Genomic DNA, 16,443 nt, shown 5'->3' on the forward strand with positions numbered 1-16,443 from the left:
GTGCTTTCAATGCAAAAAATTCATATGAATATCCTGCGATTAAGAGACAGAAGCCGGTGTCAGTATGATCAGCAGATTCCTGAGATTAGGCACAGTATCTGCAACAAACTGCAACAATGGAATCCACACATCTCTAAAATTTAAAAAGTATTAAATACATGTATAAATTGAATAAACATACCACACACACAAAAAACACACAGAGAGAAAGATTTTGCTCCAAGACAAAACATTAGTGCGCGACAGTCAGACACATTAGCTAATATGCACTAGGGAACCATCAAGTGGTTTATTCATGTTTGTCACTGATTAAAAACCCACACCCCTCAACCATCACCAGCTATGAGTTCACTGTGGTATGATCTACCCCTGCTCCTGCAGGAAATTAAGCCTCGACCTCCACGAAATGCCACCCAAGGTTAGCCATCCGTGAATAACCGAGGCGGGTGAGGGGGCGGAGACAGTAGGTGAGATGGTCTCTCGCTAGGTCAGAGTCACGGGTCTGCGGGAAATGTCAGCGCCATCATTACTCACACATGAGGCACCGAGATGGGATGTGGACATAAACACAGCTGGACTGAGCTGCACGGCACAAACCCATGCGCACCACACGCTGTGTCCGGCTGGCACTGTGTGTGCGCGCGCGCGCGCATGTGTGTCTGTAGCTCTACGCACGGTCACCAGTCATTTCCTCCTCCAGCGCCGAGAAACCATTTCTCAGGATCGCCTCGACACTACACCCTCGTGTGTGTACGCGCGCGTGTGGGTGTGTGTGTGCACACGTGCCTGCATGCCCTAACATGTATGCTCAGCTGAGTCAACACTCGCGACATGCGGATAGGGCCTGACTGGAAACAGGATCCACTCTGCTGTATGGCCACAGACACACAGAGCCATAGGGATGAGATTCTTCGCCCACTCGTGCTGTGTGTAGCCAGTGGGGCCCCCTGTAGGGACTCAGCTGCTTGGACAGCTGTGACTCTTGGGTCAGTCAGTGAAGTCTTCACTCTGAATACCACGATGGGGTTAATTCACAGAGAGAGATTTATGGGCTCTACAGGGAGGCCCTGGAGAAACTCTGTGGAGGGAGGCCGAGGAGGAATGGCACAGAGGCTGAGGAAGAACAGCACAGAGACCGTCACGGAAATATAATGAAATATGCAGACAGGAATCACGCTTATTATTCCCTAGTACCTCCCTCTGTCATGAGATTATTTTAAACCACAGAGAGGGAGGAAGAGATACGGAAACAGACAGAGATAATGGAAAGATAGAGACAGAGATAATGGAAAGATAGAGAGAGAGAGAGAGAGAGAGAGAGAGAGAGAGAGAGAGAGAGAGAGAGAGAGAGAGAGAATAACTAGAATGCTCCTCTGAGCTCCTGTTTGTCCACATTGTTCCAGCTTTGTTTAATCAACATGCCCCTGGTATAATAGTCTTAATCCTCAAGTTATCCTCAGTTCCTGTGACCCTGTGACCCCGAGCGTTACCAGGAGCGGAGAGCGTGGGTGAGCGTGAGCTGTGTCTCGAGTCAGAGACGTGCCTGCATTCTGCAGCCTGGGCCACTGCACACATTAGTCAATATCTGTAAACATCCCATCATTCCGGGGGGGGGGGGGGGGGGGGGCTTTTAACCAAACTGTCGTCCAGAAGATGGTTTGTTGTTCATAGTCTTAGACATTCTGATCAGAAACTTCACACATAAATTTGCTTGTTAGACAAATATGAACAGCAAAGGAGTTAATGCCTGCGTACGAATTTAGTTCCAACACAAACAAATTCAAAGGAGAATCGCGTGTGCGAGAGCCGACTTGGGCAGCCCTGCAGACGAATACCTCACCCTGCTGCCCAAGAATGGTGGGCATTTTATTTTAGAGTTTTCGTGTTACTACCTAAATGAAATGTAAGTACTGAACCCTGCAGTGGATTACACAGCACTGCATTCAGGACTCTGTCTCAGTTGGAAACAAAATGGAGCTTCGTAGCCAAGTGGAAATGTTATATTGTAAGAAATTGTTGTTGTAACTAGGTAGGAAACTACAATAGATCTGCACATCTGCAGCCAGACCAAGGAAGGAGTGAGAGAGAAAGAAAAAAGAGAGAGAGAAAGGAGGCAAGGGAAAGAGGGAGAGAAATGGAAAGAGAAAATAAATGAAAGCCAATTCCTCTCTTCCATTGCAACATCCCATTAAAGAGAGCTATTGCTGAAATGTGACATTTCATTTTTAACTCATGCTTAAAACAGCCCTGACAATTCACCAAAGCACATATTTCTTAGCAATCCTTTAGCAATTAAGCTTTCAGCTTTGAGAAGATGCTGGCCAAGAACATGAACAGAAAAAAAAAAAATCACTCATCGACATACCAACTGATAAACTATGCTTGGCAAAACGACTCTCTCTGGGCTAAATGTGAAACTGTACAGGGAAAGAGAACGTGCAATTAGAATGCATAGCCAAAATAGCTGGCCCCGGGGAATTTGGCTGGAGAGAGAGAGACAGAGAGAGAGAGAGAGGGAGAAAAGCAAAAAGAGAGAGGCTTGTTTAACAGGGATTTTTGGGCTCTTGTGTCCACCTGTCTCCATGTCGAATGCCTTTGCTAGGTTTGAGCTGCGGGGATTATTGGGGAGAAGGCGGCCGTGGTGCTGCACACGTGTGGTCAGCTCCAGCTAAACCCTCTCCATTCAACAGGTCCTTGAGCAGGGCGGGCGGGCAGGAAGCAGGCTTTACACCAGCGCTCCACTTCCTACAGATGGGACACTGGCCCCCATTCAGCCCAGAGTACGCCATCTGCGTCGGCCGTGCAGCTGCAGGGGAGAGAGGGCTCGAGGGGACCACTGGCCCAAAATGCAGTGCAACACACACACACACACACAGGTTTCTGTGTCACACACAGCAATGTGCGGACTACTCTTTCAGAGTCACGTCATCTGTCTCCCTTCTAGGATACCATTACTGTTGCCAGGCAACATGACATTATTAGTTCATGCTTACAGAGAAGGCGGAGTTGTACCACAGAAAGATAAACTGTCTCAATTGGCTATGCCCAAGAGGAAGCCAGCCCCACCCAATCCACTGACTGGACAACCTACATACAACCTCGCTGACTGTCCACGTCCTCCGCATCAGAGGATTTCCAGGTCATGGGGACAAACGAGGGGACGGTTTTTGCGTTGGGCCCCACGTCACCGCGCAGCAGAGTCGTATCCCAGCACCCAGAGTGCAGTGAATCTACGGTCCTGCCTGCTCGCAAAGGGCAAAAGGTCACCCACTCTGCTCTCAACTTCTGACTGGAAGGCTTTCAAGAGTCTGAGAGAGGCAGGCAGGTGGGCGAGAGCGGAGAGATCAAAGCCGTTTAAGACGTTCACGGTCGTGCCATGTGACTTGCCTGTGATACCTACATGACAGCCTGTGATTCTCATATGACAACAAACCCGTGTGACCCTAGACATGGTCACAGATAAGACATCACAACACCCATATAACCCCCAACACCGTGACAGCCCACAACACCCATATGATTTACCCCCCCCCCCCCAACACCCATATGTTAATATGAGATCCATTTATATTAATAAGCATACACATATCTATATAGAATTTTAAAAATAAAGCAGGAAAAGCCACAAGTGTTTGGAAAAGTAATGACATTTTACCCGACGACAGCCCTTATACCCTTCTGGACCAAGCAGTCCAACGTGCAGTAACTCACAATCCCAGAGGCCCAGGCCCACTAACGAGACCCACACAAACAGCTCCCCGCAGCCCAGGTACACGCAGCCCGTATCGGCCCGCTGTGCCGACCTGCTAAGAATAAGTTTTTTACAGCAGAGCCATTAGCCATTATGTTAGATAAGAGAATAATACAATGTGTTTGTGAATGTCAAAGAGCAATGACTGGATACCAAATCTTTAGAAATGGAGATGCGTCATTTTATTATGTAGGGCTTTGTCGCACCTAAGTGACAGAGGAAATTGCCCATTTATAAAGCAAATTGCTCTTGAACGCTACATTCGGTAGCTGCAGTGGTCTATAGCGTAGTACAGAGCCATCTACGCTGGGATCTTAACGTAGCTTTCGGATTTATCGTCGGAGAGGACAGCTAGTGCCCACGTGTGGCTCGTTCGCTCTGGTGATGGAAACATAACCAGCGATGACAGGTTGTGTTGTTTACAAACATGTTGTAGCTCACCTGTTAAAGCAGGTGGAGCGGTGGAGCAGGACACTAATGATGCCAAGGTCGTGGGTTCAATTCCCAGAGAGCACACAAACCATCGTACTGCTAAACAATACAAAAGCGACTCTCCCAAAAGCTGAAAATAAATATTTGCATTTAGCTGACGCTTTTATCCAAAAGCGAATTACAATTCTGACTGAGCACAACTTGAGCAACTGAGGGTTAAGAGACTTGCTCAGTGGCAACCTGCCAGTGGTGGGGCTCGAACTGGCAACCTTAATATAACACAAGGAACTCTGTGGTAACCAAGCTAAGTCAAGCCAAGCAGACAGCTAGTACACTCACTGTACTGTGTGTCAGGCTTTCATTCAGCACTAAACTGTTTAACAAACCGAGAAAATGGGCACACAAGCGGTTCCATACAAGTGCACTGCGACAGTCCACTGTGACACCTTTTCCAGAAAATGCAGAGTCAAAACACACATGACATGAGGATGTAAAAAAGGTCTCACACACTTTTCACGAACACTAGGTTTTAGCCAACAACCCGCCCAGCACTTCCTGTCCCTGAGGTTAGGATAATCCAATTCCCGACATGGCACTTTCCTCGGGAATAAAGGCCATGCCCGTGGGAAAGCGCAGCGGAAGGAGCCCGGTACTCACCTCGAAGCCGAGACGGTCTTTCTCCTTCCAGAAGCAGAAGTGGGTGACTTTCTTGTCCCAGAATTCATCGGGCTTCACCACACACACTAGGGACACCTCGGCTGGGATGACATTCTAGAGGAGCAGGCACAAGGGATTGGCGGGGGCACAGACAGACCAAAAGCGAATTATTTGACATAACGGCCCTTCAGATAATACACACACCATTAAAAGGGTTTATAGTTGCTAAAATCCCATTCAATGACATTAAGAGGGCAGATTAAATTCATAAACACTTTCTAAATTAATATCACCGTGGTTTTGTCCCTGTACAACAAATGCATTTAGCAATCAGGGCATGAAGCCCACATTAGTCCCATAATAGGAAGCATGCAAGGTGCTCGGTCACAGCGGCAACTTTTACAGCACGCAAAACTGAGGATCCAAACAGACAATGTGGAGCGGGAAACGGTACCATCAGCACTCAACTAAAACCGTTGTCCCCTGAAATCTGTCCATCATCACCACCATTGCCTTCATTTCTCCCTCCCCTCAGACGTTCAGTAAATCTCTGCATTCCCCTTGCCCCGCCCCACCTCACCCCACCAGTCGGAAAACCTGGAACTGAACTATGCTGCCCAATGTGAACAGCATACAGCGTTTTTCAACACTCATAGCTCAGGCGGAGAGAAATGACCGATACTGGATACATAGGGTGTCTTGCACAATGGTTCGTGCTTCACAATGTCTTATTCAAGGCCTGGGAGAAAAAGAGCGGGCCGTGCCAAGTTCGGCACGCCCACCCAGCCCTGACAACTCTAGAGCAGGGGCTACTGGAAACCAGGCCACACGGCAGTCTGTGAAAACCAAGAACTGGGAAAAAGGGCTGTTTAAGGAATTCTTCCTTTCTCACACATCACGATGCTCCCCTGTGCCTCTTCTGTTCCAACTAAGCAATCTGGAATAGACCAATCTGAGGTTCTCAACTCATTCAACTTCATTAAAAATATTGCTTCGCGTCATTTGTTTGCGGACCGAGCTTTAGTGCTGAGGTTTCTGCACCATCTTCCCGAGCGCAAGATCAGTTCAATGGGCCAACTGTCCAGCCTTTCAGAAACTACAGAGGAACAACAGTCTAAACACTCAAGTTATCGGCAAGCTGGTGTGATGCCGCATTATAAATGGTGGTAAACAATGAATTTAATAAGGTATGAGGTGGAGAAAAAAATCCTCAGTGGATTATTGTCTTAAGCAGGGCTTGGATTCAGTGAGATGACATCTTTCAGGGTGAGGCAATAATCGCAGGGGCTCATAGCAAACTACCTCCAACTTATAATGGAAAAGATGAAATAAAAACTGCAGTCAAATAGCTTTGCGCGGACAACGCGCTCGGGTAGGTGGTGTTACCGCGGTAGCCGTTTGCACATCACGTAACAAAAGAAAATGGAAGAACAGACCCCAATTCACGTTGTGAATAATGTCTCAAAGCGGTATTTTGCTTTTGCGAAAGTGGTGAAGGTTGCCAGAACTTATTTGGTGCAGATCTCGTGACAAAAGTAAACCTCATTATTGTTGGTGCAGCTAGAAAAGAGCATCCTTTTATGGATCTGCTGGAGCTGTCGCAGATATAACACAGCTCTCAAACCATTCAACATCTTTTATGAGGTCTGGTCTGAAAAAAACAGAACATACAACAGGAGAGATTGCTCCAAGAACTGATTTGAACCTTGAGGTGTTTTGCTCCAGGCCTATTTTATTAGCGCACGGTACAGAAAAATAAGACACAATTCCAAGGAATTTAATCCCACATAACAGATTATCTAGTGATCGACTGATGTGGTTTTTCAGTGGCTGATGCCAAAGATGATATTTACAGAGCAGGGAGGCCAATATATAATGCGGATATCATGTTTTTGTTTATTCATATTATAAAAGCCAACAATTTAATAATACTAACAGATAAGACACAAAGTTGCTTATTATTAAATAAAATAATTTATTTATGAACATTTATTTGACACCGTTATTGACTGCACAGTCTCTGTTCACTTAAAGATCTGCACTGCAATTCTAAATAAATAATTATTTTACATTTAAAAATGCATCAACTAAATTTAAAAAATGTATCAACTAAACGTTTACAGGGGAAAAAACTAAGCTTTGTAAAAAATAAATAAATATAAATAACTAAATATATATATATGAATAACTAAATATATATATATATATATATATATATACATATACGTATACACACACACACACACACACACACACACACACACACAGACACACACACATTGACCATTTTCACAGATAATCGAAAAAATGAAAAAAAACAACTCCTAAACCTCACTGATATATAACTTTTGAATTTATAAAATATGTTAAGGAAACAGATGAAGCCTTGCAGAACATAGCCTTGGGACAGGCTGCTTCCTGTCAAACAGGAAGTGTTGGAAAACACTAAGGCAAAGATAGGCGGCACAAATAAAAGGAAGCCAAGAGCTGTCACTAAGGTAACAGTTAGCACGGTCATGTTAAAGGTGGAGGCCACCCTGCTACTGAGCCTATGGTGACACTGTGGGCAACCTCAATGCACTGAGTGTGTTTATGCATTTAAGCTTTGTGTTACCTGCAACATCAGGACAACAGTCTTCACCACGGTCCATGGAGATTTCCGCCCATCCACAATCACGGTGAAACCCCGTGCTTTGCACTTCTCACTGTCCACACAGAGACAGGGACAGGGGGAAGTGAGGGAAAGAGACAGAGATAGACAGACACAGAGACAGACAGAGAGAGAGAGAGAGAGAGAGAGAGAGAGAGAGAGAGAGAGAGAGAGAGAGAGAGTGTTAAAAAAAAGATCAGAGGGACACCAGACATGAGAGGAAAAAAAGGCTTTTATGAGCTGTGTATGCACCAGACTCAGAGGACCCATGATCAGGGAGAACCGGTTTGATGAGCGTCACTGCACATGGACAGGCACAGGAAGTGGACCACTAGGTAGGGGCTGTGAGACACTGCCTAAAAATCTCTACATGATCCATAGAGGAAGAGCAGGCAGCCTGAATGAAGAGCCAATTAATTATTGAAGACAGGAGAGGTTTCTGTGCTCTAGTCTAATTCTCCATCAGACATTAACACAAAGCAAAACAAGCATCTTTCTTCCCTGCGCCATGCAATACAAAACAAAGCCAATGACTGGCTCACTCCAGCCCTGAAGAAAGCACTGCATTAAATGCCTTCTAGAAGCAAACAGCCAAAAAGACTTTTAAAGATCCCTAAAAAAAATAAATAAATAAAATAAATCAATAGATATTTTTAATGTCAAAGCAGTAATATCTATTCCATTTCAGAACAAGGCAGCATGCATTACAATTAGGTTAAAGGCAGTAATAATAACAACCCATGTGTGCACTAATAACTCCCTTTCTGCCTCGGGACTCTCCCTGTCCGTCTAGAGCCGCAGTGTTTTTGCATGGGTGTAAGATGGCCTGAGTCTTTGTGGGTCCCTGCGATGGGCGGGACGTGCTCACCTGGGCGCTTCCCTACGATAGGCGGGGCTTGCTCACCTGGGGATGCTGAGCAGGTAGTCCAGGGTGGCACTGAGTTCCTCCATGCTGGTCTGCTCCGTGCACAGCGGGATGGTCAGGATAAGGCCACTGCGACGGTCCTTCCCTCCTGGAAAACCGAGGGTGAAAAAAGGAATTGAGAAGGAGTGGACAGGAAGTGTTGGGCCCCCCAAAAAAGGAACAAACAAACAAAATCCAACAGCAATGCAGTAAAATCAATACAGGCATCTTTAATTCCACACCAATACATGAGTCCTGCCTTTGTCTGTCACAGATGAAAACAAACAGACAGAATATCCTGTACCAGACTAGTGCCAGCACATCACTTAGGCAGGAGGAAGAAGACATGGGAAATGCTCGTGTGTGTAAAACAGAGCACAGAGGGAAATAGACTTCTTAACAGGGAACCCCTGTCTGGGCTGGGGTCTTTCATAATGATTTTTTTAAAGCTTTGTAATTTGGTGTTTGTTCCAGATAACTGCAGATGCCCACAGGTTCAAATCGTACAGTTGCCCATTACCACATAAAACTGCCCGACAAGCTTTTCCCCCTCTTTATAGAGCCCCAGAACCAACCATCGTGAACTCCACTAGATTCCAGAGTAAGATTAAGTTGTTTCCATATGCCACTGTGGGAAAAATGATGGCTGGAAACAAGGTTTGAATATAGGCAAAAAAAGAAGAAGAAAAAGAAAATCTAGTGAGATGGAAAAAGTGGTTTTGCCAGGAAGGGAAACCACAGTCATAATGCGCAGCTACACGAACAAGACCAAAACATTCCATCAGAACTGTGGCAAAAGCAAAAAAAAAGTAATTTGGTAATCATCTGGAGTGACACAGTGTTACTGTGTACAGATGTGTTTTTCCTCCAGCATTAAGAGCTTATAAGCACTCAAGGACATTAAACACTCCTGATTATATATATATATATATATATATATATATATATATATATATATATATATATATATATATATATATAAAATATATAAATAAAAATACTAACTCTCACACAAGCCAGCTGCATTTGTATTAAAATGCCCTATGAGTCAATTGGCTTGTTGATTCTTCTAAATGCCAACTTTAGAATGTTGGTGTTTGTTGGAGATCGGTGGTGTTTGTTGGAGATCGTTTTAGACTCAGTTTGTTTGGCAGAGGTCAGGGTGAAAACATTGACTGGGATATCCTGGCATTGGTTCCAGAGCACGGATTTTGTCCTGGAGAACAGCGGAAGAAACTACATTTTTAGCTTCAGCTTGCTAAGATGGCAATGGACAAGCAGTGGACAGCTAGCTGATGGCCAAGTTAAGTAATGACCTGATTAATATTTCACATCCTTGTTTTCAATTTCAATTAGCAAGGTCTGAAAATGGATGAAATGGCCACTGATTGCCTAAGCAACGTGGGGATTAAGAGGATACTAATTAATACTAATTAAGTGGAAGCGTCTTAATAAAAAGAAGAACCTTTTACTTTAACCTCAATAGGCTCATTTCAGAATGTGGTGGAAGGAACTCAACTAATCAAGACTAAATCATAATTAGAAATTACTTTGTGCACCTGTCAAGAACAATTTTAACAATCTTAGCATGTGTGTGCTGTAATGAACATAATTCTTTTTAACGGAATATTCCATTATATATATATATATATATATATATATATATATAAATAGAGAGAGAGAGAGAGAGAGAGAGAGAGAGAGAGAGAGAGAGAGAGAGAGAGAGAGAGAGAGAGAGAGAGAGAGCGCAACAAAGGGACAAAGGGAACCTCTATCTACAATGCAGTTGGTTATTGTTTTTAGAGGACATAATCTGGCCCTCACCCACACCCTCTCAGGGAGTTTTGACATACTGGTACAACAGATGTGCTGAAAGCACTCCAAAGCATCTACACAGCCAGACACAGGCGTGTTATAAACAACAAGCACAGACATAAAAATGTTATTACCATCGGGACCTTCAGCATGGATTCTTTCACGGAAACATGATTCTTTATTGCTTGAACAAAAACATAACATAGCTCATCTTTCTTCCCACCTGACAGAAACGCCAGCTTCTTTTTCAGTATGGGTAACATGGTGGACGCCTCCATGATGGACTGAGTTGGTCCTCAAATCACACAACTGTGAGAAAGCGAACGGAAAGTCATTTCATTAAGCCCTATATTAAAATCCAAAAGAGACGGTTACAGGCGAAACCAGTGTTGATCTTTGTTCACTTTTCAGCAGAGCAAAATCAATTTCGAATGGCAAAACTGGGATGCTGCAGGTTCTCAGCTGCATAAAGATTCTGACATGCAAAAGTTTTATGCATTTTAGAAATGTTTAAATATCATTTTTCAATTGTTGAGTCATATTCATTCATTTATTTATTTATTTTAAATGCCCGTACTGGCAAACGGAGACACAAAAACATTAATTATTTACATCACTACAGTTTCACACTACTGAATTCCAGTGATTTACAGTGTTAGAAGTTCTTGCTTAACATGAATTCACAGCATCCCACACTTTACAACAGCTATTCATCAGCAGTTTTTTCTGTTAAAATCTGTACAATGCCATCACACCTGCTATCCTCTGTGACAGTTAGATCACCACAACGACTGGCTAAGTCGTTTCTACAGATCTTTTATACTGTCACTGTCAACTGAACCAGACTCAGCATCTTAACTTACAATAGCAGCACAGGATAGTTTTTTCTTTCGTTCTTATTCCCAAAACCAACAAAAAGGAAAAGAAGCCTTATATATGCTGTACAAAAACTGTTCCACTTACCTCAAAATGTGACCCAGAATAATAAGATCATTCTCGCTCACACATTTCCGTCTTGACTCATGTCTTTTAGGACAGCAGAAATAGATCCAAAGAGGGAGACGGAGAGAGGGAAGGGAGGGAGGAGAGAGAGAGAGAGAGAGAGAGAGAGAGAGAGAAGCAGAAGGAATAGGAAAAACAGTGACAAAAAGAAACAGAGAAGAAACAGCGTAATTAACTATGATTAGTTCTAACATCATACGAGTTTTTCTTGCTCACTTCCCAAGTGTGATGCATTTGGAGAGATGCTGGAAACTTCCAAAAAAAGTGCACAGATTCTAGCACAAGTATCCGATAATCACCAGCCAGCGCTCCCAACACCAGGGATGGCAGCCTGCACGAGCTCACTAAAGCTAGGAAAAGACATAAAAACTGAAAGCAAAAAAATGCACTTCTGTCACGAACCCCTGAAACAGGAACACAGTTTGAAGAGATGGACTAGGATGCCGATTAAACTTAACATGAATCAGAAGAAGATTCACTTCAAAAGCGCCACATCATTACAAAGGCACCAAGGCACGGAATTGAAAAAGCACAGTCAGACAAATCGCCAAGGACATTTGGTCCAAAAAGTAACAGGGGGGCGGGGGGGTTAGAGGAGGCATGGAGGCCATGCGCTTCACTGCCATGTGTGTTAAATCTGCCAAAAAACTGGCCAAGCAATTAAATAAGGAAATGTCTTGAAGTTTGAATGCATTTTAGCACTTTAAGAATATACTTTCTGTAAATCTCCCATCAACCAATATTGAGTTTTATGTGTTGTTAGTTGTCCATTAAGCTAGCATCCATCTAGATATGTAGTTAGATAGCTAAACCAGCTGTATATCTTGCAAATAAGATTAAAAAAAGATCAATCTGTCGGATATAAAAGAAAAATAATTTAACATTAACATTTCATGATTTGCAACTAACTTAGCGTTAGTAATTGAACAACAATAATATGAAGAACTACAATAATAAACTTACAAACATTAGTCCACATGAAATAACAAGCTTTAGTTATTGACAAGCGCCCATTTCTAAGCCGTTTCAGGTTTCAGACTGTTTTAAGATAGACAACCACTGAGATGCTTTTATATCTAACCTGACAGCTTCATTATTGTATAACCACACTGACAGAATGTTAATACCATGACGGACCGTGCCTCCAGTCTGAGGAAACATATACTGCAGAACACACTCATCCCGGGTGAGAGGAGCGGGTTTAGACCCGGGTTTACACAGGGAATTGTTTACCCATTGCTGTAGGCTAGTCCAGCCATCGAAGTGGCCGAGGTTTGCTAGCCTGCTAGCTGACTGAGCTGTTACGATTTCTCCCGGATCCTCAGTACGCTGTGTGGCCAGGAAACAAAGCCCGAGAACCTAGGGCTCCCACCTGACTGGCCTCGTCAGCTAACCTGCGTGTTGCAACACTGTCATTTTGCTCAGGAAAATCATTAAGACTGGGCGAATTATGAGTAGAGGACCGCTATAACTAGCTAGCTAGCGAGAACAGCTGTCTGAGTAGGTTAAGTGGCGAGTGCCTACTCGGACGTGGCGGTTTAGAGAAGGAAGCGTAGGCTAAGCCCACTAGCCCGCTGTGATAGGGGTCGTCCTCGGCTAAGCCCACTATCCCGCTGTGATAGGGGTCGTCCTCGGCTAAGCCCACTAGCCCGCTGTGATAGGGGTCGTCCTCGGCTAAGCCCACTAGCCTGTTGTGATAGGGGTCGTCCTCGGCCGCAGGCATGTTTGCTAGCTATCGCTACCCAGCCAGTGTGTGGACAAAAGTAAACCTTTCCAGTTATAGCCAGGATATGCTAGCTAGCTAGGTAGGTCATGCGGGATTTGCAGACACAATGACCTACCTTTTTTAGTACTATACCATTAACGGCCAAGGAAAAAAATCAGTTTATCTTAAAAAGGCAAATCCCTGGCTGGCTTACCTCTACGCACCCGTCCTAGCGATAAATAACTCTTGAAATAAAGGTTCGTGCAACTCCGGTTTGTATGGCATCTGGGCATGTAATGTCACCACAGCTGCGCAAACCCTCTGCTGAAAAACGCGTCCACTGTTCTGGCAGTAACGCGTACATTTCGATGTTTAAGGAGGATTTCGGTCGAAATTACCTTGTCTCCGCAACGGGACCGCGAACGACCAGTTATGGGGTGCGCTGTAGTAAAGCGAGCAGAGCAGCTAACTGGGCTAAGCGTTAGCACGCTGTGTTTGGTGAGAGGGGGGACGGTCTACCCCACCGGAGCCACTCCCAAACGGACACCGCAGGCAATGTTACTGGAGTGGGCGGTTAGTCTTTGGTCAGAAAGAAGAGGAAAAACAGACTTGGAAGAGAGATTCACATGAAGGTGCATCATTCGAACAATATAATTATATCTTATATTTTAAAATACCCTGCCAACGCAGGAGGAGTTTCTTTTTACATTTACGCCAGTTAAACTACAGAGTCAGTGCAAACACAAGAATGATTACTACGTTATTATAGGTCGGCTCCGAACCCAACTTCATGAATATGAACTCTTGGACATTACTGTCTATTTTGTAAATGTAACTTAGTCGTCGGAGAACTTGGAACTTATTTTTTCCGCCACATCTTTGATTACGTCTTTGATCCATAGGTTGTGTGATGGGGGAGTTGCATCCCGCCCTTTAAATAAAATAGAGCTTCTAGCTAATAAAAAGGGAAAGCAGTGACATTTTGAAGTGAACGGCGAGATTTGAATCATCTGGAACTGAGAATATACCAAAAACAGCAATTGTCAGAGAAGGTATAAATTATAGCCAGAGGCCTTAGAAATAGGGTCAGAAACGTCCAGAAGGGGGCATTCTTTTGGACAAGACCATAACAACATATGGTAGATGGTTGCTTGGATCTGAATGTGCCACATATGGGGCTTGTATTTGGGAACATTTTTGCAAGTTTAGCATTGGATAACTGTAGCCGATGTATCGCTTTGAACTGTATTAAGGCATGTTTTGAGCATATGGAAGAGGAATGAACCTTAGAAAGATCCATATTCCATTCCTGATCTGATAGCAGGAACTCCAGATGATTTCTCCCATCGTTCACATATATGAGATATTGAGGGGTTTTATCTATCTATAATCTGTTCATAAATCATTGAGACTCTACCCTTGTTTAGCGTACTGACCTAAAAGCATCCAGACAAGACAGGTGGGTTTGGAAACTTAGCGAACCTTTTTACACATGAAGTCCATCACTTGTGAATATTGGAAAAAATTAATACTAATCAGTCCAATTTTCCTGGATACTTCAAAACTGGTGAAAATGTTATCAATATCTCTGATGCTATGAGATACAAGTCTCTGATGCTATGAGATACAAGTCTCTGATGCTATGAGATACAAGTCTCTGATGCTATGAGATACAAGTCTCTGGTGCTATGAGATACAAGTCTCTGGTGCTATGAGATACAAGTCTCTGATGCTATGAGATACAAGTCTCTGATGCTATGAGATACAAGTCTCTGATGCTATGAGATACAAGTCTCTGATGCTATGAGATACAAGTCTCTGATGCTATGAGATACAAGTCTCTGGTGCTATGAGATACAAGTCTCTGATGCTATGAGATACAAGTCTCTGATGCTATGAGATACAAGTCTCTGATGCTATGAGATACAAGTCTCTGATGCTATGAGATACAAGTCTCTGGTGCTATGAGATACAAGTCTCTGATGCTATGAGATACAAGTCTCTGATGCTATGAGATACAAGTCTCTGATGCTATGAGATACAAGTCTCTGATGCTATGAGATACAAGTCTCTGATGCTATGAGATACAAGTCTCTGGTGCTATGAGATACAAGTCTCTGATGCTATGAGATACAAGTCTCTGGTGCTATGAGATACAAGTCTCTGATGCTATGAGATACAAGTCTCTGGTGCTATGAGATACAAGTCTCTGATGCTATGAGATACAAGTCTCTGATGCTATGAGATACAAGTCTCTGATGCTATGAGATACAAGTCTCTGATGCTATGAGATACAAGTCTCTGATGCTATGAGATACAAGTCTCTGATGCTATGAGATACAAGTCTCTGATGCTATGTTTGTGCTGTGTATAACCAGGTCCTGCCGAGTGTGGAAGCTGTGGAAAAGGTGGGTGGGAAAGGGGGTTGTTTTCTAGAGGTGAGTGAATAGAAGTGTTCTGAATAACCAGGTATTTTTTGTATTATTTCGCAATGTGAAGTGATTGGGTTATGGTTTTTTGTTTTTTTTTAAATGACTAGCCCTGTACCGCAGTAGCACACACACACACACAGAGAGAGAGAGAGAGAGAGAGAAAGTAAGTAACCCCATCCTGCAGTAGCCCTAACCCCCACAGATAAGTAGCAAAGACAAAGATACACAGAGTAAAGCAGGAAGTGAGTTCTGACTGGCTGTGGTCGTTTCCATTTGGAACTATGCAGGGGTCGTACCACTCCGGTCCATCAAGCACAGGGAGATAGCATCGGTGATATATAATAATAGATCATCTGCATAAAGTGAGACGGTATGAGTTAGGCCATCATACACCATGCTTTGTAGGCTCTACATCTAAGAACTATTGCAAGTGGCTCTATATCTAAGATGAAACCTGTGGACTTAATGGATTTCCATGTTTGGTGCCTCTGTGAACAGGAAAATAATCAGAAGAAATAGAGTTGAGGCAGTTGGATCAGTAAATAACACTGATTAGATTAATAAAGTTGGGCCAGATCCAAACTAGCTAAGTGTTTGGAACAGATCACCCCACACTATCCTAACGAATTATTTTATAGCATCAAGCAACATCACAGCTTCTGTGGCTAGAGTGGCATATTTCGAACAGATCATGTCAAACAGTCACCTCAAGATGAATTAGGACTGTCTACCATGAACTAACCCAGTTTGGTCATCTAAGATTATAGGAAGACAACGTGCTTCAAGCCAGAGTAGAATGATTTTCAAGAAAGTTCATGAAACTAATTGGTCTGCAAGGTGAGCAGTTATGTGGAATGTGGATGGGAGAACGTTATTTCCTAATGCTTCTGTAAAACTTAAAGAAGAGGAGCCAGTTTAAAATGCTTTGTTAGTTAGTTTTAAAATTATCCCTAAATAATTAAAAATATAAAAATCTTATTATTATAAAACTTTATTTCAAAAATATCAGATTAAACATTGGCGGCTGAGTCAAGTCAATTATAAAATTGTTTATTTAGGCAGTCTAAAAACTTTAGAAAATGAAAGATGTTGTCC

The 16,443-nt window shown here is 43.3% G+C and overlaps 1 protein-coding gene across 2 annotated transcripts in view; it reads right to left on the reverse strand.

Annotated features, from left to right (window-relative positions):
- sestd1 (SEC14 and spectrin domains 1) overlaps positions 1–13,442 on the reverse strand; it is a 30,348-nt gene extending 16,906 nt beyond the window's left edge. The window contains exons 1-7 of one of the 2 annotated variants that reach the window (XM_035522447.1): positions 13,315–13,442; positions 11,428–11,561; positions 11,173–11,235; positions 10,433–10,518; positions 8,395–8,503; positions 7,455–7,545; positions 4,841–4,954 (exon numbers count right to left, since the gene is read on the reverse strand). In XM_035522447.1, the coding sequence (XP_035378340.1) occupies positions 4,841–4,954; positions 7,455–7,545; positions 8,395–8,503; positions 10,433–10,487 (369 nt within the window). In that variant the 5' untranslated portion in view covers positions 10,488–10,518; positions 11,173–11,235; positions 11,428–11,561; positions 13,315–13,442. The remainder of the gene's footprint in view (positions 1–4,840; positions 4,955–7,454; positions 7,546–8,394; positions 8,504–10,432; positions 10,519–11,172; positions 11,236–11,427; positions 11,562–13,314) is intronic. The other variant, XM_035522442.1, reaches the window with a different exon arrangement.
- Between the last annotated feature and the right edge of the window lie 3,001 nt (positions 13,443–16,443).

Source organism: Electrophorus electricus, chromosome 2 (assembly GCF_013358815.1).
Source record: "Electrophorus electricus isolate fEleEle1 chromosome 2, fEleEle1.pri, whole genome shotgun sequence".
NCBI classification, from domain to species: Eukaryota; Metazoa; Chordata; class Actinopteri; order Gymnotiformes; family Gymnotidae; genus Electrophorus; species Electrophorus electricus.